A 26,109-nucleotide genomic window follows, 5' to 3' on the forward strand; every position below is an offset into this window, starting at 1 on the left:
TGGATGTATAAATAACAATGAAGCTTAAACTCACCTGTAATTACCATTATTGCCAACATGTGTCATATGTAATTCTGATTGCCAAAAACAGCTGCTATTTTTAGGCTATACCACTTTAAGGATTGCATCAAAAGTCTAACGTCATCTGTGCTTCAAAATTCCTCAGTGTGGAATTTGCCAGAAGCGTTCCTGCTCTGGAACAAAGCCACATTAAGGAAATGCTACCCTGAGATGCCCATTTTTGTTTTAAAGAACAATCTACCTTGATTGTTAGTCTGAATTTCCAACTACTTTCCAGGTCTTAGAGATACAGAGTTTATCGATCTGACTGATCTTCGAGAGCATCTTTCAGGATTTCTCAATCTATCTATAATTTTCTGTCACAAAACGCCAATGAACTGAAATTTGAAAAAAAAAAGATGAAAATTGAAGCTCAATTTTTTAATGATTAAGAGGTGGAGGGTTACAAGACCAAGTTCTGTTCAGTTACTTAAGGTTCATTGAACGTCTCTTTGGGCCCCATACTTAAGAAGAGGTTGTGCTGGCATTGGAGAGGGTCCAGAGGAGGTTTACAAGAGTGATCCTGAGAAAGAAAGGGTTAAATGTATAAAAAGTGCTTGACGGCTCTGGGACTGTACTTGCAGGAATTTAGAAGAATGAGGGAGGATCTCATTGAAACCTAATTGAATACTGAAAGGCCTAAATAGTGGATGAGAAGAAGATGTTTTCAATAATGGGGGAGTCCAGGACTAGAGGGCACAGAATAGAAGGGATGAGGAGGATTTTCTTTTGCCAGAGGATAGTGTATCGCTAGAATTAATTGCCACAGACAGTTGTAGAGGCCAAGTCATTGGATATATTTAAAGCGGAGGTTGATAGGTTCTTGATCGGTCAGGGTGTCAAAGATTATAGGGAGAAGGCAGGAGAATGGGTTTGGGAGAAAAAAAAAATCAGCCATAATTGATTAGTTGAGTAGACCCAATAGGCCAAATAGCCTAAATCGCTTCTTACATGTTACTACAGCATTTATCTGAAGAAAAGCACAAAAAGTGGCACATCTTGATCAAAGAAGGGGCCTCTGTTGACTACTCTAGAGATTAGGAATTGGATGCTGCTGGGGATACAAAGGAAACAGACTCCAGTTAGTGGCTTATATTAATGTAAACTCATGGAGTGCTCCACAAGTTCTGGTCTCCAGATTGCAGACAGAACACATTAACAATTTACAAGATCAGCAGTAAGTCAAGACTGAACAGGCTGGGGCACACTGCTGTTGAACAGAGAGACACACGCTGCTCAAATAGACTGCTTTGTGCTACAAGTTTTATGAAGGCATATGGTATGTTTGCCCTTATTGTCAATGTATTGAGTCCAAATGTCAGGAAATAACGTTTCAGCTTTATAAAACTAGTTATGTTGCATCTGGAGTATTGCATATATTTCCAGTTGCTCCATTATAGGAAGGATGTTGAAGCTTTAGATAGGGTGCAGAAGAGGCTTATCAGGATGTTGTCTGGATTAGAGGGCATGGACAAACTTGGGTTATTTGTGCTGAAGCAGCAGAGGTTGAGGGGAGATCTGATAGAGGTTTATAAGATTATGAGAGGCGTAGATAGAGTAGACAGACAGCATCTTTTTCCCAGAAATGTCTAGTAGCAGAGGGTATGGATTTAATGTGAGATGGATAATTTCAAAAGAGAGGTAAGGGGCAAAGTTTTTTTAATACACAGAATGGTGGGTGCCTGGAATTCACTGCCTGGGGAGGTGGTAGAGGCAGATATATTAGGGACTTTTAAGAGACCTCTAGATAGGCACATGAATGTGAGGAAAATGGAAGGATATGGACATTGTGTAAACAGAAGACATTAGAGTAATTTGCCATTTGATTACTAATTTAATTGGTTCAGCACAACACTGTGGACCAAAGGGCTTGTTCCGGTGTTGTACTGTTCTATGTTCTATGTAATTGTACAAAGAGTTATAGGCCTGGAGAGAGGTGGTCATGGAGATAGGAAAGTACTTGGTAATGGAGCAATTTGAATTTGAGGATAAGAATTTCTAAATCAAAGTATTGCCATACCAGAAATTAATGCATGTCAGTATAGACATCAGAGAATCTGCAGCTGCAGGAAATTCAGAGCAACTCATACAAAATGCTGGGGGAACTCAGCAGGTTAGGCAGCATCTACAGAGGGAAATGAACAGATGTTTCAAGCTGAGACTACGATTTGAAAGGAAGGGGGAAGAAGCCAGAATAAGGAAGAGGGGGGAGGGGGAGGGGAAGGATTACAAGCCAGCAAGCGATAGCTGAGACTAGATGAGGGAGAGGTGGGTGGGGGAGAAGGGTTTGATGTGATAGATAGAAGTGGTAAAGGGCTGAAGAAAGAATCTGATAGAATATTGTTGAATATGTTGCTCCTCTAACCTGCATTTGGCCTCATCGTGGCAGTAAATGACTCCGCACACAGATACATCAGTGTAGGAATAGGAAGTCATTAGTGGCAGACAGATATAGATGAAGTAAATTCAGAAAATGTTGGAAATACTCAGTAGTCAGACAAAATTTATAGAAAGAGAAGTAGAATTAAAAGCAACACAGACAAAATGCTGGTGGAACTCAGCAGGCCAGGTAGCATCTATGGAAAAGAATACAGTCAATGTTTCGCGCCGAAACCCTTTGGCAGGAAGGGTCTGCTTCAGTCCTGCCGAAATCAAAATATGTGACATCCCCAAGTACCCACACTACACTGCATGCTCATTTTGTTTAAGGACCACAAAAGCTGTTAATTCAGACCAATGATTTAGAAACATCAAAATACAGTGAAAAGCATCATTTGTACCAACAACCTACACAGCCCTACGATATGCTGGGAGGCTTTGGCTCAACAGGCTTCGGCGAGAACCGGCAGAGGCCAGGGTAGGTTCCAGTAAGTATTTTGTCCAGATTGTTTAGAGTAGAGAGAATGCCAGGCAGGATGTTGGAATGCTCTTCTTGCAGGATGTGGGAAGTCAGGGAGCCCTCCAGTGTCCCTGACAATGACACCTGCAAGAAGTGCATCCAGCTGCAGCTCCTGACAAACCGTGTTAGGGAACTGGAGCAGGAGCTGGATGACCTGCGGATCATTCGGGAGAATGAGGAGATTATAGATAGTAGCTACAGGGAGGTAGTTACGCCAAAGGAGCAGAGGACAGGAAATTGGGTCACTGTCAGGTGAGGGAAGAGGAAAGGGCAGGCAGAGCAGGGTTCCCCTGTGGCCATTCCCCTCAACAACAAGTATACTGCATTGGATACTGTTGGGGGGGATGACTTACCTGGGACTAGCTGCAGTAGCCGGATCTCTGGCACTGAGTCTGGCTCTGCAGTGCAGAAGGGAGGGTGGAAAAAGAGGAGAGCGGTAGTGATAGGGGACTCGATAGATAGAGGTGCAGATAGGAGGTTCTGTGGTCGTGACAGAGAATCCAGGATGGTTTGTTGCCTCCTGGGTGCCAGGGTCAAGGATGTCTCTGATCGATTGCATGACATTCTGAAGTGGGAGGGTGATCAGCCAGATGTCGTGGTGCACATCGGTACCAATGACATAGCAAGGAAGAGTGAAGAGGTCCTGGACAGTGAGTAAAGAGAACTTGGTAGGAAGTTGAAAAGCAGGACCTCAAGGGTGGTAATCTCAGGATTGCTACCTGTGCTACGTGCCAGTGAGGGTAAGAATAGGATGCTCTGGAGGATGAACAAGTGGCTGAGGAACTGGTGTAGGGGGCAGGGTTTCAGATTTCAGGATCATTGGGGCCTCTTCTGGGGCAGGTGGGACCTGTACAAGAGAGACGGGTTACACTTGAACCACAGGGGGACCAATATCCTTTCAGGGAGGTTTGTTAGTGCTATTGGGGAGGCTTTAAACTAGATTTGCAGGGGGGTGGGAACCAGAGTGCCAGAGCTGACAGTGTGGCTGGGGTGAAAATAAATGATGTTGAAAGTTTAAGCAAATCCGCTGATAGAAAGGTTGTGAGTGGTGGTAAAAATCTTCTGAGGTGTATATATTTCAATGCTAGGAGTATTGCAGGGAAGGCGGATGAGTTGAGGGCGTGGATTGACACGTGGAATTATGATGTTGTAGCAATTAGTGAAACTTGGCTACAGGAGGGGCAGGACTGGCAGCTTAATATTCCAGGGTTCCGATGTTTCAGATGTGGTCAAGGCAGAGGAATGAAAGGTAGGGGAGTAGCATTGCTTGTCAGGGAAAATATTACAGCAGTGCTCAGGCAGGACAGATTAGAGGGCTTGTCTACTGAGTCCTTATGGGTGGAGCTGAGAACCAGGAAAGGTACGGCCACATTAGTGGGATTGTATTACAGACCACCCAATAGTCGACGAGACTTGGAAGAGCAAATCTGCAGAGAGATAGCAAGCAACTGCAGGAAACATAAAGTTGTGGTGGTAGGGGATTTTAATTTTCCATACATTGATTGGGTCTCCCATACTGTTAGGGGTCTAGATGGTTTAGAGTTTGTAAAATGTGTTCAGGAAAGTTTTCTAAATCAATATATAGAGGGACCAACTAGAGGGGATGCAATATTGGATCTCCTGTTAGGAAACGAGTTAGGGCAAGTGACAGAAGTCTGTGTAGGGGAGCACTTTGGTTCCAGTGATCATAACACCATTAGTTTCAATTTGATCATGGACAAGGATAGATCTGGTCCTAGGGTTGAGGTTCTGAACTGGAAGGCGGCCAAATTTGAAGAAATGAGAAAGGATCTAAAAAGCATGGATTGGGACAGGTTGTTCTCTGGCAAAGATGTGATTGGTAGGTGGGAAGCCTTCAAAGGGGAAATTTTGAGAGTGCAGAGTTTGTATGTTCCTGTCAGGATTAAAGGCAAATTGAATAGGAATAAGGAACCTTGGTTTTCAAGGGATATTGCAACTCTGATAAAGAAGAAGAGGGAGTTGTATGAAATGTATAGGAAACAGGAGGTAAATCAGGTGCTTGAGGAGTATAAGAAGTGCAAGAAAATACTTAAGAAAGATATCAGGAGGGCTAAAAGAAGGCATGAGGTTGCCTTGGCAGTCAAAGTGAAGGATAATCCAAAGAGCTTTTACAAGTATATTAAGAGCAAAAGGATTGTAAGGGATAAAATTGGTCCTCTTGAAGATCAGAGTGGTCGGCTTTGTGCGGAACCAAAGGAAATGGGGGAGATCTTAAATAGGTTTTTTGCGTCTGTATTTACTAAGGAAGCTGGCATGAAATCTATGGAATTGTGGGAATCAAGTAGTGAGACCATGGAAACTGCACAGATTGAAAAGGAGGAGGTGTTTGCTGTCTTGAGGAAAATTAAAGTGGATAAATCCCCGGGACCTGACAGAGTGTTCCCTCGGACCTTGAAGGAGACGAGTGTTGAAATTGCGGGGGCCCTGGCAGAAATATTTAAAATGTCGCTGTCTACGGGTGAAGTGCCGGAGGATTGGAGAGTGGCTCATGTTGTTCCATTGTTTAAAAAAGGATCGAAAAGTAATCCGGGAAATTATAGGCCGGTGAGTTTAACGTCAGTAGTAGGTAAGTTATTGGAGGGCGTACTAAGAGACAGAATCTACAAGCATTTGGATAGACAGGGGCTTATTAGGGAGAGTCAACATGGCTTTGTGCGTGGTAGGTCATGTTTGACCAATCTGTTGGAATTTTTCGAGGAGGTTACCAGGAAAGTGGATGAAGGGAAGGCAGTGGATATTGTCTACATGGACTTCAGTAAGGCCTTTGACAAGGTCCCGCATGGGAGGTTAGTTAGGAAAATTCAGTCGCTAGGTATACATGGAGAGGTGGTAAATTGGATTAGACATTGGCTTGATGGAAGAAGCCAGAGAGTGGTGGTAGAGAATTGCTTCTCTGAGTGGAGGCCTGTGACTAGTGGTGTGCCACAGGGATCAGTGCTGGGTCCATTGTTATTTGTCATCTATATCAATGATCTGGATGATACTGTGGCAAATTGGATCAGCAAGTTTGCTGATGATACAAAGATTGGAGGTGTAGTAGACAGTGAGGAAGGTTTTCAGAGCCTGCAGAGGGACTTGGACCAGCTGGAAAAATGGGCTGAAAAATGGCAGGTGGAGTTTAATACTGACAAGTGTGAGGTATTGCACGTTGGAAGGACAAACCAATGTAGAACATACAGGGTTAATGGTAAGGCACTGAGGAGTGCAGTGGAACAGAGGGATCTGGGAATACAGATACAAAATTCCCTAAAAGTGTCGTCACAGGTAGATAGGGTCGTAAAGAGAGCTTTTGGTACATTGGCCTTTATTAATCGAAGTATTGAGTATAAGAGCTGGAATGTTATGATGAGGTTGTATGAGGCATTGGTGAGGCCGAATCTGGAGTATTGTGTTCAGTTTTGGTCACCAAATTACAGGAAGGATATAAATAAGGTTGAAAGAGTGCAGAGGAGGTTTACAAGGATGTTGCCGAGACTTAAGAAACTCAGTTACAGAGAAAGGTTGAATAGGTTAGGACATTATTCCCTGGAGCGTAGAAGAATGAGGGGAGATTTGATAGAGGTATATAAAATTATGATGGGTATAGATAGAGTGAATGCAAGCAGGCTTTTTCCACTGAGGCAAGGGGAGAAAAAAAACCAGAGGACATGGGTTAAGGGTGAGGGGGGAAAAGTTTAAAGGGAACATTAAGGGGGGCTCTTCACACAGAGAGTGGTGGGAGTATGGAATGAGCTGCCAGATGAGGTGGTAAATGCGGGTTCTTTTTTAACATTTAAGAATAAATTGGACAGATACATGGATGGGAGGTGTATGGAGGGATATGGTCCGTGTGCAGGTCAGTGGGACTAGGCAGAAAATGGTTCGGCACAGCCAAGAAGGGCCAAAGGGCCTGTTTCTGTGCTGTAGTTTCTATGGTTCTATGGTAGTACATATGACAAATAAAGCTCATCTTATTTTATAATGTGAAAGACTGAGAAGCTAAAATTACCAGGCACAGAACAGTTATGAACTCTGGAAGGAGCACAAAATTATGAGGTGCTTAGATAGGGTAAATGCAAGCAGACATTTTTCCACTGAGGTTGGATGAGACTAGAACTAGAGGTCATAGGTTAAGGGGGAAAGGTGAAATGTTTAAGGGGAAGTTCTTCACTCAGTGGGTGATGAATGTGTGGAACAAGCTGCCAGGCTCAATTTCAACATACAAGAGAAATTTGGATAGGTACATGGATGGGAGGGGTATGAAGGGATATGGTCTGAATGCAGGTTGATGGGATAAAACAGAATAACAGTTTGGCATGGACTAGATGGGCTAAAGGGCCTGTTTCTGTGACAGTGTTCTAGGGCTCTATAACTTTAACTGTGGAACCCTAAACTTGGAATAGCTGACTATCGTGATCATTGAACTCATTGAGTATGCAAGGCAGTTGTGTGCCTAGTCAAAGACAGGATCCTGTACATCAAACTTGCACCAAGCTTTTCACTGTACCTCAGTACATGTGAAAACAATAAACCAATTCCAGAGGAATATATGTGCAGCACAGTAGTGTAGTGGTTAGTGGAACAATATTACAGCACCAGCGACCTGGGTTCAATTCTTGCCACTGTCTGTAAGGAGTGTGTACATTCTCGCCATGACCATGTGGGTTTCCTCTGGGTGCTCTGGTTTCCTCCCACAGTCTAAAGACGTACCGGTTAGTGGGTTAACTGGTCACAGGGGTGTAACTGGGAGGTTCAGGCTCATGGGTGGAAAGGCCTGTTACCATGCTGTATCTCTAAATAGAAAAATAAAATGGCAGCTTCTTTCTGATGCTCTCAAGGCAAGACTGCTGCATTAGAATTGTCCAGCCTTGAGGCTAATCTTATACCAGGACCTCCCACTTCTTTGCTCACCACAGGAAGTGTTTCTCTATTAAATGATGCAGTCAGGATCAAGTCAAACTGTTAGCAGCCGTTGCCCCAGTTTATGTTTTATAGGACACAATACTGGATGCAGCTTTCGAAGCTGGCACGAGTTTCTCCACAGTGGGAAGCACCTCACTGGCAGGAACTTCCCTCCCACCCTGCGTTAGTCAGACAAGATGACAGCACCAGCTTCCCACCTCTGCCAGCCACAGTCGTAGGAAGAAGTCAATTGGAGGGGGTTATGGAAATACAGAGGAATGGGGGGGGTGGCAGACAGGGAGAGAAAAGCATGGGGGGTGGGGTGGGGAAAGAGCGGCACAGAGGGAGTAGGGAGATGGGGAGAGAAAGAGGAGCATAGAAAGGAGGTGAAGGTCAGGGAAGAGAGAGGGTCAAGGGGGGATGATGGGCGAGGATAGACTGGTGCAGAGGAGAGTGAAGGGTGGGGAAAGAAAGGCACAGAGGGGTGGTGACAGACTGGGAGAGAGCATGCGGGTTGAGGAATGGGAAAAGAGGGGTAGAGGGGAGTGAGGGATCAGGAGAGAGAGGCATAAAGGAGGTAAGGGACAAGGAGAGAGAAACGCAGCTAGGGTAAGGCATGGGAAGAGAGGCATAGAAGGGGGGAGGGATGGGGAGAAAGAGGCACAGAGCAGGGGAGAGGGGCTGAAGGGTAGGGAAAGAAGTGTAAATGTGGGTGACGCTCAGAGACAGAGGCATAGAGAGATGGGGAAAGAGAAACAGAGCAGTTGAGGGGTGAGGAGAGAAAGAAAGACTGGGGTGGGACAGGGAGAGAGAAGCATGGGAGTTGAGGGCTGGGAACAGAGAAGTGTAGAAGGCTTGAGGGACAGGGGAGAGAGTGGCATGGAGAGATGGTGATGGATGGGGAAAGAGAAATGCAGAGGGGTGAGGGTTGGGGAGAGAGGGGGTGAGAGGGGCAAGGAGAAAGATAGAGCGGGAAAGACAGAAACATGGGGGTAAGGGAAGACAGATAGAGAGACGAGAGGCAGACGGAAAGCTTTTAGTGCATTTCTGATTGTAAACAGTACACCTAATTCTCACCTCACAGAGAACACTATGGTCAAATATAAAGCAGCAGTCATAAGCACAGACTCAGCCACACAGTAGATTGATCACTGCTGCTTAACTCCATGAACTTCAACAATCTCAGTGTGGCTTCAGAACACCATGTGCTGAATTTCAGGCTATCTTAAGAGATCAGGAATACTTTTGCAATAGAAAGAGATCCTTCCCAAATCCATTCACTGTTCCACGGAAACGGACCATTCATGGAAAAAAAAATCACCTACAGTCTTTTTAAGCAGGAATCACTTCACCTGATGAAACATCGACTCTTCATTCCCCTCCATAGATACTGCCTGACCTGCTGAGTTCCTCCAGCGTTTGGTGTGTATGTTACTCATCATTTCACTTCCCTCTCTCACTGATCTTATGACTGTTTGTCACTGGCCTAAATTCCCCTGTGTAGGTCACTGCCAAGCATTGTCTGTTGGCTTTTATGATTTTTGATAACTTTCTGTATCTACAGCGCATTAGATGAAATGGAAATTTTATTTTTTTTAATTTAGAGATACAACACGGCAACGGGTCCTTGCGGCCCAATGAGCCAGTGCTGCACAATTACACCATGTGACCAATTAACCTACTAACAAGTACGTCTTTGAGATGTGGGAGGAAACTGGAGCACCCGGAGGAAACACACGTGGTCACAGGGAAAATGTACAAACTCCTTACGGGAGGCGGTGGCAGTGGAATTGACCCTGGGTTGCTGGTGCTGTAATAGTGTTACACTAACCGCTGCACTACTTACTGTGTCACTCATTTACTTCCATCGAGTCTCACATCTGAAACCCATACACAATGAAGCTGGGTTCATACTGTGCACTGCACAAGCTCAGACACCAAAGACAATCCATTTTAGAGGTGATGGCAATTGCAAGACTACCCTATGTCAGAACAATTTGAATGTATCTTTATTTTCCTATAATCATAGTCATACTTTATTGATCCCGGGGGAAATTGGTTTTCGTTACAGTTGCACCATAAATAATAAATAGTAATAGAACCATAAATAGTAATATGTAAATTATGCCAGTAAATTATGAAATAAGTCCAGGACCAGCCTATTGGTTCAGGGTGTCTGACCCTCCGAGGGAGGAGTTGTAAAGTTTGATGGCCACAGGCAGGAATGACTTCCTATGACGCTCTGTGTTGCATCTCGGTGGAATGAGTCTCTGGCTGAATGTACTCCAGTGCCCACCCAGTACATTATGTAGTGGATGGGAGACATTGACCAAGATGGCATGCAACTTGGACAGCATCCTCTTTTCAGACACCACCGTCAGAGGGTCCAGTTCCATCCCCACAACATCACTGGCCTTATGAATGAGTTTGTTGATTCTGTTGGTGTCTGCCACCCTCAGCCTGCTGCCCCAGCACACAACAGCAAACATGATAGCACTGGCCACCACAGACTCGTAGAACATCCTCAGCATCGTCCGGCAGATGTTAAAGGACCTCAGTCTCCTCAGGAAATAGAGACAGCTCTGACCCTTCTTGTAGACAGCCTCAGTGTTCTTTGACCAGTCCAGTTTATTGTCAATTTGTATCCCCAGGTATTTGTAATCCTCCACCATGTCCACACTGACCCTCTGGATGGAAACAGGGGTCACCGGTACCTTAGCTCTCCTCAGGTCTACCACCAGCTCCTTAGTCTTTTTCACATTAAGCTGCAGATAATTCTGCTCACACCATGTGACAAAGTTTCCTACCATAGCCCTGTACTCAACCTCATCTCCCTTGCTGATGCATCCAACTATGGCAGAGTCATCCGAAAACTTTTGAAGATGACAAGACTCTGTGCAGTAGTTGAAGTCCGAGGTGTAAATGGTGAAGAGAAAGGGAGACAAGGCAGTCCTCTGTGGAGCCCCAGTGCTGCTGATCACTCTGTCGGACACACAGTGTTGCAAGCACACGTACTGTGGTCTGCCAGTCAGGTAATCAAGAATCCATGACACCAGGAAAGCATCCACCTGCATTGCTGTCAGCTTCTCCCCCAGCAGAGCAGGGCGGATGGTGTTGAACGCACTGGAGAAGTCAAAAAACATGACCCTCACAGTGCCTGCAGGAAAATGAATCTCAAGATAGTATATGGTGACATATAAATAATATAATTAATTACTTTGACTTATAGGCCATAACTATCGTAGTAGAATTAGACCATTTAGCCATGGCTGATTTATTATCTCTCTCAACCCCATTCTCCTGCCTTCGCCCCATAACCTTTGATGCTTGGACAAAACAAGAACCTATCAACCTCCACCTTAAATGTACCCCCTAACTCACAGCAGTCCATGGCAATGAATTCCACAGATAAACCATCCGCTGGCTAAAGAAATTCCTCTTCTCTGTTCTAAAGGGATGTTCTTGGATTCTGACGCTGTGTCCTCTGGCCCTATTGAGGTGTAAGGATGTGTGATGTTTTAGGCTGATATCCTACATCAGGAAACTATAAAACAGACAATGTGCCAGCCATTTTGTGCAGTGTTCTGGTAATGAGATGACACTGGGGGAATTCCTTAAATTTAAAAAAACATGCAAGGCCAACGAGACTAAACAGACCACAAATTACTGGAGAATTATCACATTACACTGTTTCAAGGACCAAGAAAAAGAAAAAAGATGTTTTTCAAATGACACATTAGCTCAATTAAAATTAACAATAAAATGTCTATCAACATGCAGTACGCTAAGTCCTGTAATTTAACACCAGTTACAATGTAATCTATTCTGTTGACAAAAAGAGTGACTCATAAGTTAGTAAATTTCTTTATTAAAAGAGAAAGAGAGGCAAATATGGAATCCGCTTTCTCATAGATTCACACATCGGGAGGGATGGGCCCGGTAATTGAGTGCCCACAGAGAGCTTCTTGCATGTGGTATCAGATTCAAATCAATCTGAAGTATGAATAAGCAAAGGAAACTATATCTTTCATGCCACCATGGAAATTGACCATGTCATTTCCTGTTTTGAAAGCAGACACAAAATAGAACTATTGTGGAAACAGCAAAGCTTGAACTTCAGTGACCAAATAAGGCAACTGTTCAGCACTTGTTCACCAATACCAAAGTGTCTCATGCAGTGTAATAAATGAGATTATCACTGCTCAATAGGAACACTAAACTGAAGGATTAGGAACAATAGAGATGTTTTGCACAAAAATCAAAACATTCTAGGTACTTCATTTTGAAGACACAAGAGTCTGCAGATGCTGGAATCTTGAACAAAAGCAACCAGCTAGAAGAACGCAACATTCAAAGTTTAAAGTAAACTTATTATCAAAGTACGCATATATCACTATATACTAAAATTCATTTACTTGCAGCATTTAGAGGAAAAAAACCAAATACAATCAAATTTACAAAAAAAAACATAAATAAAGACTAACAAACAACCAATGTGCAAAACACAACAAATTGGGCACTAGCCTCTCCAGCATTGAGGTCATCTTCAAAAGGCAATGCTTCAAAAAGGCAGCATCCATCATTAAGAACCCGCTCTTTACTCATTCACTACCATCAGGAAGGAGGTACAAGAGCCTGAAGACACACATTCAACATCTTAGGAACAGCTTCTTCCCCTCTGCCATCAGATTTATAAACGGACAACGAACCCATGAACAGTTCCTCACTATTTTATATATTGCAATGTAATGCTGCCACAAAACAACCAATTTCATGACATAAAACTTATTAGTGGGTCAAGTAGCATCTGTGGGAGGAAAGGAATTGTTGACTTCTCAGGTCAAAGCCCTGCATCAGGACATTTGAGGGAGGAGGTGCAAGTGCAGGCGTTACATCTACCTGGCAGGGGAAACGTTCCAAGGGTCAAGGTGGGATGGGTGTGGAGGGATGAGATGACCAGGGAGTCATGGAGGGAGCAGTCCCTGCGGAAGGAGGAAAGGGGCTGGAAGAAACGTAGAAACATAGAAAACCGACAGCATAATACAGGCCCTTTGGCCCACAATGATGTGCCGAACATGTACTTACTTTAAGAAATTACCCAGGGTTACCTATAGCCCTCTATTTTTCTAAGCTCCATGTACATATCCAGGAGTTTCTTAAAAGACCCCATCGTATCCGCCTCCACCACCGTAGCTGGCAGCCCATTCCACACGCTGTGTAAAAAAACTTACCCCTACATCACCTGTATACCTACTTCCAAGCGCCTTAAAACTGTGCCCTCTCATGTCAGCCATTTTAGCCCTGGGAAAAAAAAATTCTGACTAACCACATGATCAATGCCTCTCATCATCTTGTACACCTCTATCAGGTCACCTCTCATCCTTTGTCGCTCCAAGGAAAAAAGGTCGAGTTCACTCAACCGATTCTAATGATGCATGCACCCCAATCCAGGCAACATCCTTGTAAATCTCCTCTGCACCCTTTCTATAGCTTCCACATCCTTCCTGTAGTGAGGTGACCAGAACTGAACACAGTACTCCAAGTGGGGTCTGACCAGGGTCCTATAAAGCTGTAACATTACCTCTCGGCTCTTAAACTCAATCCCACGATTGATGAAGGCCAATGCACCGAATGCCTTCTTAACCACACAGTCAACCTGCGTAGCAGCTTTGAGAGTCTTATGGACATGGACCCCAAGATCCCTCTGATCCTCCACACTGCCAAGAGTCTTACCATTAATACTATATTCTGCCTTCATATTTGACCTACCAAAATGAACCACCTCACGCTTACCTGGGTTGAACTCCATCTGCCACTTCTCAGCCCAGTTTTGCATCCTATCAATGTCCCGCTGTAACCTCTGACACTATCCACACTATCCATAACACCCCCAACCTTTGTGTCATCAGCAAATTTACTAACCCATCCATCCTTCCACTTCCTCATCCAGGTCATTTATAAAAATCACGAAGAGTAGGGGTCCCAGAACAGATCCCTGAGGCACACCACTGGTCACTGACTTCCATGCAGAATATGACCCATCTACAACCACTCTTTTCCTTCTGTGAGCAAACCAGTTCTGGATCCACAAAGCAAGGTCCCCTTGGATCCCATGCCTCCTTACTTTCTCAATAAGCCTTGCATGGGGTACCTTATCAAATGTCTTGCTGAAATCCATATACACTACATCTACTGCTCTACTTTCATCAATGTGTTTAGTCACATCCTCAAAAAATTCAATTAGGCTCGTAAGGCATTTGACAAAGCCACGCTGACTATTCCTAATCATATTATGCCTCGCCAAATGTTCATAAATCTTGCCTCTCAGGATCTTTTCCATCAATTTACCAACCACTGAAGTAAGACTCACTGGTCTATAATTTCCTGGGCTATCTCTACTCCCTTTTTTGAATAAGGGAACAACATCCGCAACCCTCTAATCCTCCAGAACCTCTCCCGTCCTCATTGATGAGGCAAAGATCATCACCAGAGAAGTCCTGATGTAGGGTTTCCAGTGGAAACACAACGATTCCTGTCCTCCTGCAAATGCTGTTCGACCTGTTGAGTCCCTGCAGCTGAATGTTTATTTCATTTTGAAATTGCACCCCCCCCCACGCAGATTGTCCTTGTAGAGGAAATAGTACATCAGGTAACCTTCCAAAACACATACAGCTTTAGGACATTGGTGGAACCCAGTCAAATTCACACCAAATCTACAACACAAGTCTTTGAGTCTATAACTCTTAGAGTCATAGAGCACTTCAGCCTTTGGTCCATCTAGTCCATGCTGAACTGTTATTTGGCCTAGTCCTATCATTGCACACCAGGGCCACAACCTTCCACATCTCTCTCATCCATTGACTTTTCCAATCTTCTCTTAAATGTCCAAATGAAACCTGCATTTACCACTTCCTCTGGTAGCTTGTCCCACACTCGCACTGCCCTCTGACTGAAGAAGTTCCCCCATCAGGTTCCCCTTAAATATTTCAACTTTGTCCCTCAACCTATGACCTCTAGTTCTCACCTTGCCCATCCTCAGTGGAAAAAGCCTGCTTCCATTCGCCCTACCTATATGCCTCAATCTCATTTTCCCAGGGAGGAAATGGCTAATATGAGGGGACATAATTTTAAGTTGATTGAAGGATAGATTAAGGGGGATGTCAGAGGTATGTTCTTTACACAGAGAGTGATGGGTGGGTGGAGCATGCTGCTGGGATGGTGGTAGAGACAGATACATTAGGGACATTTAAGAGACTCAGACTGACACATGGATGAAAGAAAAATGGAGAGCTATATAGGAGAAAAGGGTTAGATTGATCTTGGAGTAAGTTAAATGATCGGCACAACATAGTGTGCTGAAGAACCTGTACCGTACTGTAATGTTCTCAGTCGAGAGGAGTGAGGAAGAACCCCTAGTTTATCACAGGTTGAAGAAGGGCATGCTCAGTAACTAACACAGACTGCTAGTTAGGCAACACAATTTTAAAGTTCTCAAACCTCTGTATTGTCTTCTCTGCTGACCAGAACCTCTTCAACCGCTAGCAACATTCAAAGATCTCTCTGCATTTCCCCAATCTTTTCCTCTTGTTTATCTGTGATTTTAATCATTCCATCACTACCATCATCAAGGCCCTCCAAAAACCCACATCCTCCTTAATATCTCCTATAGCGGGGGTGTCTAGGACCAGAGGGCACAGCCTCAGAATAGAAGGACATCCCTTTAGAAAAGAGATGAGGAGGAGTTTCTTTAGCCAGAGGGTGGAGGCCAAGTCATTGGGTATATTTAAAGCACAGGGTGATAGGTTCTTGATTAGTAAGGGTGACAGAGGTTAAAAGTGAGAAGGCAGGAGAATGGGTTTGAGGGGGAAAATAAATCAGCCATGATAAAATGGCAGAGTAGAATCAATGGGCTGAGTGACCTAATTCTGCTCCTGTGTCTCATGGTCTAAATTCTATCACTTTGACCAAACTTTAGGGCATTGCACTAACTCCTGCTTTTGTGCCCTGATGTCAAACTTTGATTATCAGTCATCTTGGGAAGGGTCTCAAGAAACTTTGCAACATCAAAGAGCATGACAAAGGAGATTCTGCGGATGCTGCAAGTCCACAGCAAAACACACACACACACACACACACACACACACACACAAAATGACAGAGAAACTCAGGGTCCCAATGAAAGGTCTGGGCCTGATACATCAACTGTTTATTCCTCTCCATAGATGCTGCCTAACCTGCTGAGTTCCTCCAGTATTTCGTGTGTGTTGCTAAGTATCCTAATAACTTGGGCTCTTTATTAAAAGTCTGCAGACAGGAGGACATCATTCGGCTATACTGTTCCAACAACAGTGTAGAAAGCCCTTAGTTGTAACAACAGACTGGAAACTCTGATGCCTGTACTAATTAAGGAAACGCATTGCAGTTAACACAAGGACCAAGGGTCTCCATTTCAGTAATAAAGCCCCTCAGATTCCTTGGTAAATTAACTGAAGCACATTAGGTTTCTCCCAAGCCAGTTATAAATAGAAACAGGCGCCTCAGGCAAAATCCTTAGATGCCTTCATTGTTCTAGAATTGGTCTCATTCCATATGACAGGAAAGCCTACTGCAGTGATGTGGCATTTTCATTTTCCCACACTACTCTTACCATATGTTGCAGGGACAGTGAGCCAGGGAACTGAAGCTCAGCTAAACACAAAAAACGTTCCTGTGTCATGGATCATGTCCTCTGGGATCCTGACCTAGACCATCAGTTACTCTCTTGCACAAGGAGCCAACCCAATTCACAGTCAGCAATAAAGTTGAAGGGTAGATTTACTGAGCACAATTCACAGTGCTGACAGTCAAGGAACTCGCTCCAGGAATTAGGTCAGCTACAGCTCGAAGGCAGAACCTAGATACTAAAGTTCAGTGCATCTAAATTGTTCTGTCTGGTTACACACAAGTTTATAATTTGCATTTAGACTGCACCTAACATGACTTCATCCAGAAATCTTTCTCAGGAAATGAGCCACTTTTAAAATATGGTCATTGTTATAACGAAGTAGATTTGCAAGGAGAAAATGTACAGTAGTGTAGTGGTTAGCAAAGCACTTTACAGCACCAGTGAACCAGGTTCATTTGCCTGTAAAGAGCTTGTACGTTCTCCCCATGTCCACGTGAGTTTCCTCTGGGTGCACCAGTTTCCTCCCACAATCCAAAGACGTAGTGGTTAGTAGGTTAATTGGTCATATTGATAAGCATTCTACAAATTCCCCCTCTTGGGAACCAGCACCAACCTGATTTTCCCAGTCTACCTCCATGACTATCATAACATTGCCCTTTTGACATGCATTTTCTATCTCCGATTGTAATTTGTAGACCACATCTTCACTACTGTTTGGGGGTTCTATATTTAATTCTCCTCAGGGTCTTTTTACCATTGCAGTTCCTTAGCTCTATCCACAATGATTCAACACCTTTTGACCCTTTGGTAAGGATTTGATTTTCATTTTTTACCAATAGAGCCAGCCACTCCTTCTGCCTATCTGCCTGTCCTTTCTATACACTGTGTGTCCTTGGACATTAAGCTCCTAGCTATAATCTTCTTTCAGTCATGATTCAGTGATGCCTACAACATCATAAATGCCAATCTATAACTGTGCTACAAGTTCATCTACTTTATTCCATATACTGCACGTACTCATATACAAAACCTTCACTCCTGTATTCATCACCCTTTTCGATTTTGTCCACCTTTTACATTGCAACCTATCCTGCTGACTGCAATTTTGCCCTATCATTTGCCTCTCCTCGCTAGCAGTCTCACTACACATTGACCCTGTTTGTAAACAAACTACCTCGTCCTCTGGCCTATCACTGTGGTTCCCATTCCCCTGCCAAATTAGTTTCTATACTGTATCTCTCTATAACTCTCTGAATATTTACACCTTGAAGTTTCAGGGATCACTGACGAAGTTTAAATTCATGTTCATATTTACTCAAGCTACGTTATTTGTATCTTGTAAATCGGTTGATCCATTGCTCAATCTCAAATTCACATTGGGATAATAAGCAACATAGATCGAGTGGATAGCCAGAGACCTTTCCCAGGGTAAAAATAAAAATTACATATATATATATCTCCAAACGTAATTACATTATTTATATTATTTTATGTACTTCACTATACTGCTGCCACAAAATTACAAATTTCACATCATACTGTACATTAGTGATATTAAACCTGATTTTGATTCTGCAAGACAGGTAATGTCCATATTAGAACAAGAACTTGGTCAAGAGGCTAAGAATTAAGAAGTGATAGAAGACAAGGTAGCAAGGTATTAGCACAATGCCAAGTTTAGGATGAGTAACTAAAAAATGTTAGTTCAAATCTCACTCCAGGGAATCAAAGTGTCATCCATAGGTCACTTAGTAGAGCTCCAGAGCCTTCAGCACACGACCTTGGTTGATCTTCCAGCCCAAAACCAAACAGAAGCTACACTGATGCTAGTGCTAGTTTTTCGATAAATGATCAAACCAAGACTCCATCCACCCGTAGGTGTATTTAAAGATCCAATGATATCATTTTGATTAAGATAGTGATGATAACCTTAGCATCATGGCCAATATTTACTCCTCAAAAAAACTTTTTTTTTTAAATCTGCTGATTCTGAGAGCCAGCTCTAACTTATTGACAGCCTTTCCTACTTTAAGTACTTCTGTCAGCAAGAATTTAGAAACATCCTGAAGTCACAAATAAAACCATAAGATCATAAGGCATTGGAACAGAATGAGGCCATTCGGACCACTAAGTCCACTCTGCCATTCCATCGTGGTTGATTTACTACCCCTCTCAACCCCATTCTCTTGCCTTCTCCCCATAACCTTTGAGGCCCCAACTAATCAAGAACTTATCAACCTCCACTTTAAATATACCCAATGACTTGGCCTCCGCAGTCATCTGTGGCAATGAATTCCATAGATTCACTATCCTCTGCATCTCTGTTCTAAAGGGACATCTTTTTATTCTGAGTCTGAGATCTCTATTCCTTGACTCACCCAGTATAGGAAACATCCTCTCCACATCTACTTTAACTAGGTCTTTCACTAATCAAAAGGTTTCAATGAGATCCCCTGCTCATTGTTCTAAACTCCAGCAAGTACAGGCCCAGGGCCATCAAACACTCTGCATACATTAACCCTTTTATTTCCAGGATCATTCTCATGAACCTGCTCTGGACTCTCTCAATGCCTTTCTTTGATAACAGGCCCAAAACTGCTCGCAATACTTCAAGTGCAGTCTGACCAATGACATTAGCATTACATCCTTGCTTTTATATTCTCGTCTAAATGTTAACCCTATCAAATCCTAACCACAACTGAATTGCACATAGTATTTGCAATTTGGGCCAGATTTGGGAACAGCTTCTTTCCAACTGTGATAAGACTGCTGAACGGATCCTGACCCAGATCTGGGCTGTACCCTCCAAATATCCGGACCTGCCTCTCGATTTTTTTGCACTACCTTACTTTCCATTTTTCTATTTTCTATTTATGATTTATAATTTAAATTTTTAATATTTACTATCGATTTGTAATCCAGGGAGCAGGAAGCGCAGAATTAAATATCGCTGTGATGATTGTACATTCTAGTATCAATTGTTTGGTGACAATAAAGTATAAGTATTCATAAGTATCACATTACAGTGCCTGTGAATACAATATGCTTATATGCTAAACCAAGGTCTTATCTGTCCATCGACATTAACACAAAAACTCCATGGACCAAGGGTAGAAGACTTGCTTTGTACTCTGGAGTATATTTCTCCTTTAGACAACAGCATGAGAATAAAGACAGCCTAGTCATGCACCTTATTGCTGTTTGTTGTTCACATCAGTAAAGCCATTTACTGGCTAGGAAGGGCTTTGGGATATCCAGAAAGATGCTATCTAAACAAGAGATCCCATTACCCTGCTTATGAACTTTTTGTCCCAATCCATTAGGTAAGAGGCTGCGCAGCAAACTCAGCTTCCCCAAGCCATCAGGCTGATCAATACCTCCACCCATTAACACACCCCAACATCCCCCACTGCCACTGCATACACATCACCTGACGTCACCTTACGGACATACAACCAGTCTATGTACATAAGCACAAGAGCAGAATTAGGCCATTTGGCCCATCGAGTCTGGTTCACCATTCCATTCTGACTGATTGATTATCCCCCAACCTCATTCACCTGCCTCCTCCCTGTAACCTTTGATGAACTTATAAATCAACAACCTATTAACTTCTGCTTTAAATATACAATGACTTGGTCTCCACAGCTGTCTGTGGCAATGAAATGGTGTTGTTGCTTTCTCTTGCCATGGTGTTGACAGTTGTACTGAGTAGCTTTATCTGCATCTGGAGTGAACCCAAGCTTCAGAAAAAAAAAACCGCGAGTAAAGTTCTTTAAGTATCTGATTTCCTCCAGAAGCGCGAAAGATACGAAGAGGGGGCGGAAAAGGAGAAAATATTGTTGATCTCATAGAAGGATAATTGTAGCTTTGTGTTTGATATAGAGACTTAAAAGATTAGTACTTCCATGTTCTTCCTCCCAACAGTACTAATTATTCAGTTGTGGGTGAGTTGTCATATCTGAATTTTTTTTTTAGGTACATGTTGAAATTCTTTAACATGAATATTCCTTCCCCTGTGCACAGAACAGTTTAATGAGCACCTCGCGAGACAGGCTCTAGGAAATGTGCTGAACAGAGGTATCTTTTACATTGTGCTCAGTTTCCTGGTTTCTTCTGCCAGGTACTAAAATAGCTGCCAACCTTGGCAAATCCAAGGGGAAGAATGAAGATTCAAGACTGTTTATTGTCATTATTCAGTAGACGAGTGTAAAGAAAAATAAAATGATTATTACTCCAGATCCAATGCAGCAAAATAAAACACAATAATCATAAAAAAAACAAGAAAAAAAACAAAAACACAACAATATAATTATAAAAGCTATCTCAATGGAACCTAACAAATATTGAAAGGCTTAGATAGAGTGGATGTAGATAGGACGCTCCTATAATGGGGGAGTCTAAGACTAGAGAGCACAGCCTCAAAATAGAAAGATATCCATTTAGTACAGAGATGAAGAGGAATTTCTTTAGCCACAGGGTGGTGAATCTGTGGAATTCATTGCCACAGACTCCATGGTCTAAATGGCTTAATTCTGCTTCAGTGTCATATGATCTTGTCATTCCATCCCTCAACTCTGAACATTCACTCCCTCCATCAACACTCCATCATCCATGTTCAAGGACTTATCTGTGGATCTGAATGAATACACCATGGTTGTCACAAGCTTCATTATAACAGTTGTAGACAGGTTTATCCCCACAAAATCATTCAGACTCTTCCCCAAACAATAATCCTGAGATTCTGAATCTGTCAAGGGCTAGATCATTGGCATTCAAGTTTGGTGATCAAGAAAGTTACAAGAGGTCCAGTTATGATCCGGAATGATATCTCATGGGCGTAGTGGCAATTCCAGACTGAACTTGACTCAATGAAGAATGCTTGACAGTTATGGCAGAGTTTGAATACTATCACCTCTTATAAAGTTAAATCAAGCAACAAAGGCAACAACAGGGTTCACCTAGGTGAGTTCAATGCCTTCCATGCTCACTTTAACCATCAAAACATGGAGGAACCATCACAAACTTAGATGAACCTATGATTTCAGTCTCTTTGGCTTTGCAGAGGTCATACCTGGAACTCTTGTATGTAATTCGGTCGCCAGACCTGAAAGCCACTGATTCATAGATGTCATGGTGTATTTAAGGCTTTTGGTTACAGAAGGCCAGGTGGAAAGTTTAAGGGGAACATGAGGAGAAACTTCCTCACAGACAGTAGTGAGAGTGTGGAATAAGCTGCCAGCACAAGTGGTGCATGCGAACTCGATTTCAACTTTTAAGAGATGCTTGGATAGGTACATGGATGATAGAGGTGTGGGAGGCTATGGTTCCAGTGCAGGTCACTGGGAGTAGACAGTTTAAAAGATTCAGCATGGGCTAGATGGGCTAAAGGGCCTGTTTCTGTGCTGTATTTTTCTATGACTCTATGAGACTCTGAATGATTTGGCGGGGACACGCTCATCTACAACTGTTTATTTATAAAGTGCATGAAAACTATTCATTGTGATCCTCTGATGAATTGTTGAACACAGCCCAGTCTACTGTCTCAACGCAATCCCATAGTTGCTCCTCAGCCTCCCACGACCACTTCCTTGTTGTCCTTATCTCGGGATAATTTTTACATTTTGCACAATTTGTCTTCTTTTGCACAATGATTGTTTGTCAGTCTTTATTTCTGTAAGACTGATAAACGAGTATTGATCCAATTAGTGAAGTAAGTTCATAAAGGACTAGACAGCTTGTTCCCGTGCCTGATTTTGCTTTCTTAATTATACTTTACATATTCCTGTTCAATCTGCCTCAAGCAGACACTCTGTTCCAGATCACAGTAGCTCCCCGCTTGGAAAATATGCAGAGATTAAAAAGGCATCCGTTAGTCTTGCGAGACCGTGGATCTGCGCCTGGACAGTCTTCACTCTCCAGGGCACAGGCCTGGGCAAGGTTGTATGGAAGACCAGCAGTTGCCCGTGCTGCAAGTCTCCCCTCTCCACGAGACCGATGTTGTCCAAGGGAAGGGCATTAGGACCCATACAGCTTGGCACCAGTGTTGTTGCAGAGCAATGTGTGATTAAGTGCCTTGCTGAAGGACACAACATGTTCTCTCAGCTGGGGCTCGAACTCACAACCTTCAGGTAACTAGTCCAATGCCTTAACCACTTGGCCACTTGCAAAGATTACACGGTAACAATCAGGTTACAGATGCAATTAAAACAAAACATCAAATACCAAACAGGATAAGGGAAGAAAATTAGTCAGGGAAAACCAAAAAAAGGGTGGGGGGGGGAACGGGGAAAGAGAGAGTTGCTGAGATGAACGTGAAATCAAAATAAAAACTAAACAAGGTAAGCATCAATAAATAAAAAGCTGGAAATCTGAAACAAAAGCAGAGTAAGTGCTGGAAAAACTCAGCAGATCAGGAAGCATGCATTATATTCTTTTTTAAAAAAAAGGAAAGACCATAAACAAGAGATTCTGCAGATGCTGGAAATTCAGAACAACACACACAAAGTGCTGGAGGAACTCAGCAGGTGAGACAGCATCTGTGGAGGAGAATAATTAGTTGATATTTCAGGCCAAGATCTTTCATCAGGACTGGAAGGGAAGGGGGAAGAAGCCAGAATAATAAGGTGGAGGGGGGGGGGAGAGGGGGAGAGAAGAATGAAGCAGGAAGCTGGGAGGTGATAGGTGGAAAAGGCTGAACAAAGAAGGAATCTGATAGGAGAGGAGAATGGACCATGGAAGAGCACCAGAAAGAGGTGATAGGCAGGTGAGAAGAGAAGGGATGGGAGGGAAGCCAGAATGGGGAATGAAAAGGTGAGAAGGGGGAAGGAGGAGAAATTACTGGACGTTAGAGAAATAAATGCTTATGTTGTCAGGTTGGCCGGTACCCAGACAGAATAAAAGATGTTGCTCCTCCAACCCGAAAATGGCCTCATCGTGGCAGTAGTGGCGGCCACAGACTGACATGTCAGAATGGGAATGGGAAAACAAATTAAAATGAGTAATCACGGTGAATAAACAAATCAAGTCTCAAAGCATTCAGTGCAAAACCTGAGGTACCTCACCAGTTACCAAAGCCACTATATTCAGTGAGGTTAACAAAGCAACGATTTCCTTTCAGGAATCTCGGTTGCTTAATATAGGCAATTGTATGGGATTAGAATGATTTGCATTTACACAATTGACCAGAAACTGAACTGGAGTAGCCCTACACACAATGTGGCACTGTTCACTAGTGAGCCAGAAGAGAACACAAAGGAACTAAGTCTGGGAGGGAACCTCAAATCAATGCCCACAGTGAAGCTCAGTAAAATTTGCTAATCCTGACAACACAAAGAGGATCAGCAGCCTTTCCTTCCTTCCAGACTTTGCTACTAACTAGTACGCTAGCGTAGCAGTTCGTGCCAGGTTTTACAGCACCAGTGCTCAACGATTAGATTAGATTAGCTTTGTCACACGTACATTGAAACTCGTTGTTCTGTGTCAATGACCAACACAGTCCAAAGATTGTTCCAGAGGCAGTCAGCAAATGTCGCATGCTTCCAGCAACAACATAGCATGCCCACTCAGCCTAATCCGTACATCCTAGACATGTGGGAGGAAACCAGAGTACCCAGAGGAAACCCACACAGTCATGGGGAGAAGATACAAGCACCTAACAGACAGTGAGGGGAATTGAACCCCAATCAGTGATTGCTGGCACTGTAAAGTGCTGCACTAACCTCTGCACTACCATGTCTGTGCAAAAGTCTACTGTATATAGAGGTCGGGTGCCTCAAACTTTTGCACAGTACTGTAGTTTTATGTATTGCACTGTACTGCTGCAAAAAATAAGAAAATTTCATGATGTGTGAGTGATGATAAACCTGATTCTGAAATGGGTCTCTATTGTGGACTGAGAGTGGGAAGGGGGCATCATGGTTAGGAAAAGGGGAAGGGAGAGGGGAGGGAGTGGGAAGCACCACAGAGACATTCTGTAATGATTAATAAACCAATTGTTTGGAATCAAATAACCTTGCCTGGTCTCTCAGGTTGGGGTGTGTCTACCCCTGCCCCTGGCACTCTTTCTCTGCCACCTGCCCCACTGCCCCAAATACAGTACTGTATGTTGGTGCTGGAAGTGTGGCGACACTTGTGGGCTGCCCTCAGCACATCTTCGGACCATATCGGTCATTGACACAAATAACACACATGATCCAATATCTCGATGTATATGTGGCAAATGAAGCTAATCTCTAAAAGATCTCTAACCCAAGCCAAACAGTTGATGAGTTCAGGCTTTGATCTTATACCTACTAAACCCACACCTGATATCTTCACCAATCCCCAACGTTCCTGCACAAAAGCAAGAGAGACTCATTGAGCTAAACTAATAGAACCATGCCAAGTGTCATCCCCTCCCAGCTACAGTGAAGAAAAACTGTCCAGGGTCACCACCAGGTTTCAGATGAGGTAACTAAACTAATTCACCAACAGGACCAAAGGTGTACCAAAGTACTCACGCATTGCAATAGGGCTTCTTATCGTATCCTTTGTAATTCTTCATGTTTAGAGTCATTTTGCAGGTTTCACATTGGAAGCATGCTTTATGCCAGTACTACAAAAGAAAATAGGGAAATATTGTTAATTACCATTGTAGGAAAGCAAAATAATAAAGTATTTTACCACCTCCCTTTTTTTCATCTTATTCATGAAAGCTTATGGGGAGAAGACAGGAGAATGGGATTGAAAGGGAAATGGATCAAACATGATGGAATGGAGGAGCAGAATGACCTAATTCTGTTCCTATGTTTTGTTGTCTTATTCAAGATCATGGCAAATGCCTCCTTAGTTTGTCAGTTTTACTGCTGGAATTTCCTATCACATGATCTCCCACCCTCTCTCCCCACCACTCCTTCCTTCAGTGGGGGGGGGGGTAATTACAATTGTTGATCAGATTAACTGCCTGGGTGAAGGAACTTTTCAGATGGTGTTAAGTTCTAAATGCTTTCTACCCTGTATGGAAACTACAAGAAATTATTACAAGCACATTGGACTGAAAAGCCCCTTATCTGGCTTGCAGCATTCTAGAACTGCATAAAAATGCAAGATTCCATACTCTATATACACTCAGTACCCATTTTGTACCCAACAAAGTGTCTGTTCATCGTCTTCTATTGCTGTAGCCCATCCAGCCCAAGGTTCAACAGGTCATGTGTCTTCTGCACATCACTGTTATAGCATATGGTTACTTGAGTTATTGTCACTTTCCTGTCAGCTTGAACCACTCTGCCCATTCTCCTCTGATCTCTCTCATTAATAAAGCATTTTCACCCACAGAGCTACCACTCACTGGATTTCTTTTTGTTTTTCGCACCATTCTCTGTAAATTCTGGAAACTGTTGTGCATGAAAACCCCAGGAAATCGGCAGTTTCTAAAATACTCAGTCCACCCCATCTGGCACCAACAATCATTCCACAGTCAAAGTCACTTGGATCACATTTCTTCTCCATTCTGAAGTTTGGTTTGAAAAACAATTGACCATATCTGCATTGAGTTGCTGCCACATGATTGGCAAATCAAGTTCAAAGTGCAAAGTAAATT

At 43.1% G+C, this 26,109-nt stretch overlaps 1 protein-coding gene across 2 annotated transcripts in view; it reads right to left on the reverse strand.

Annotated features, from left to right (window-relative positions):
- lasp1 (LIM and SH3 protein 1) overlaps positions 1 to 26,109 on the reverse strand; it is a 196,336-nt gene that overhangs the window by 130,547 nt on the left and 39,680 nt on the right. For both annotated transcript variants that reach the window (XR_010016496.1, XM_063037182.1), the window contains exon 2: positions 25,028 to 25,122. Coding sequence is in view for 1 of the 2 variants with exons in the window: in XM_063037182.1 (XP_062893252.1) it covers positions 25,028 to 25,122 (95 nt within the window). In the remaining variant the exon portion in view is untranslated. The remainder of the gene's footprint in view (positions 1 to 25,027; positions 25,123 to 26,109) is intronic.

This window comes from Mobula hypostoma, chromosome X1, assembly GCF_963921235.1.
Source record: "Mobula hypostoma chromosome X1, sMobHyp1.1, whole genome shotgun sequence".
NCBI classification, from domain to species: domain Eukaryota; kingdom Metazoa; phylum Chordata; class Chondrichthyes; order Myliobatiformes; family Myliobatidae; genus Mobula; species Mobula hypostoma.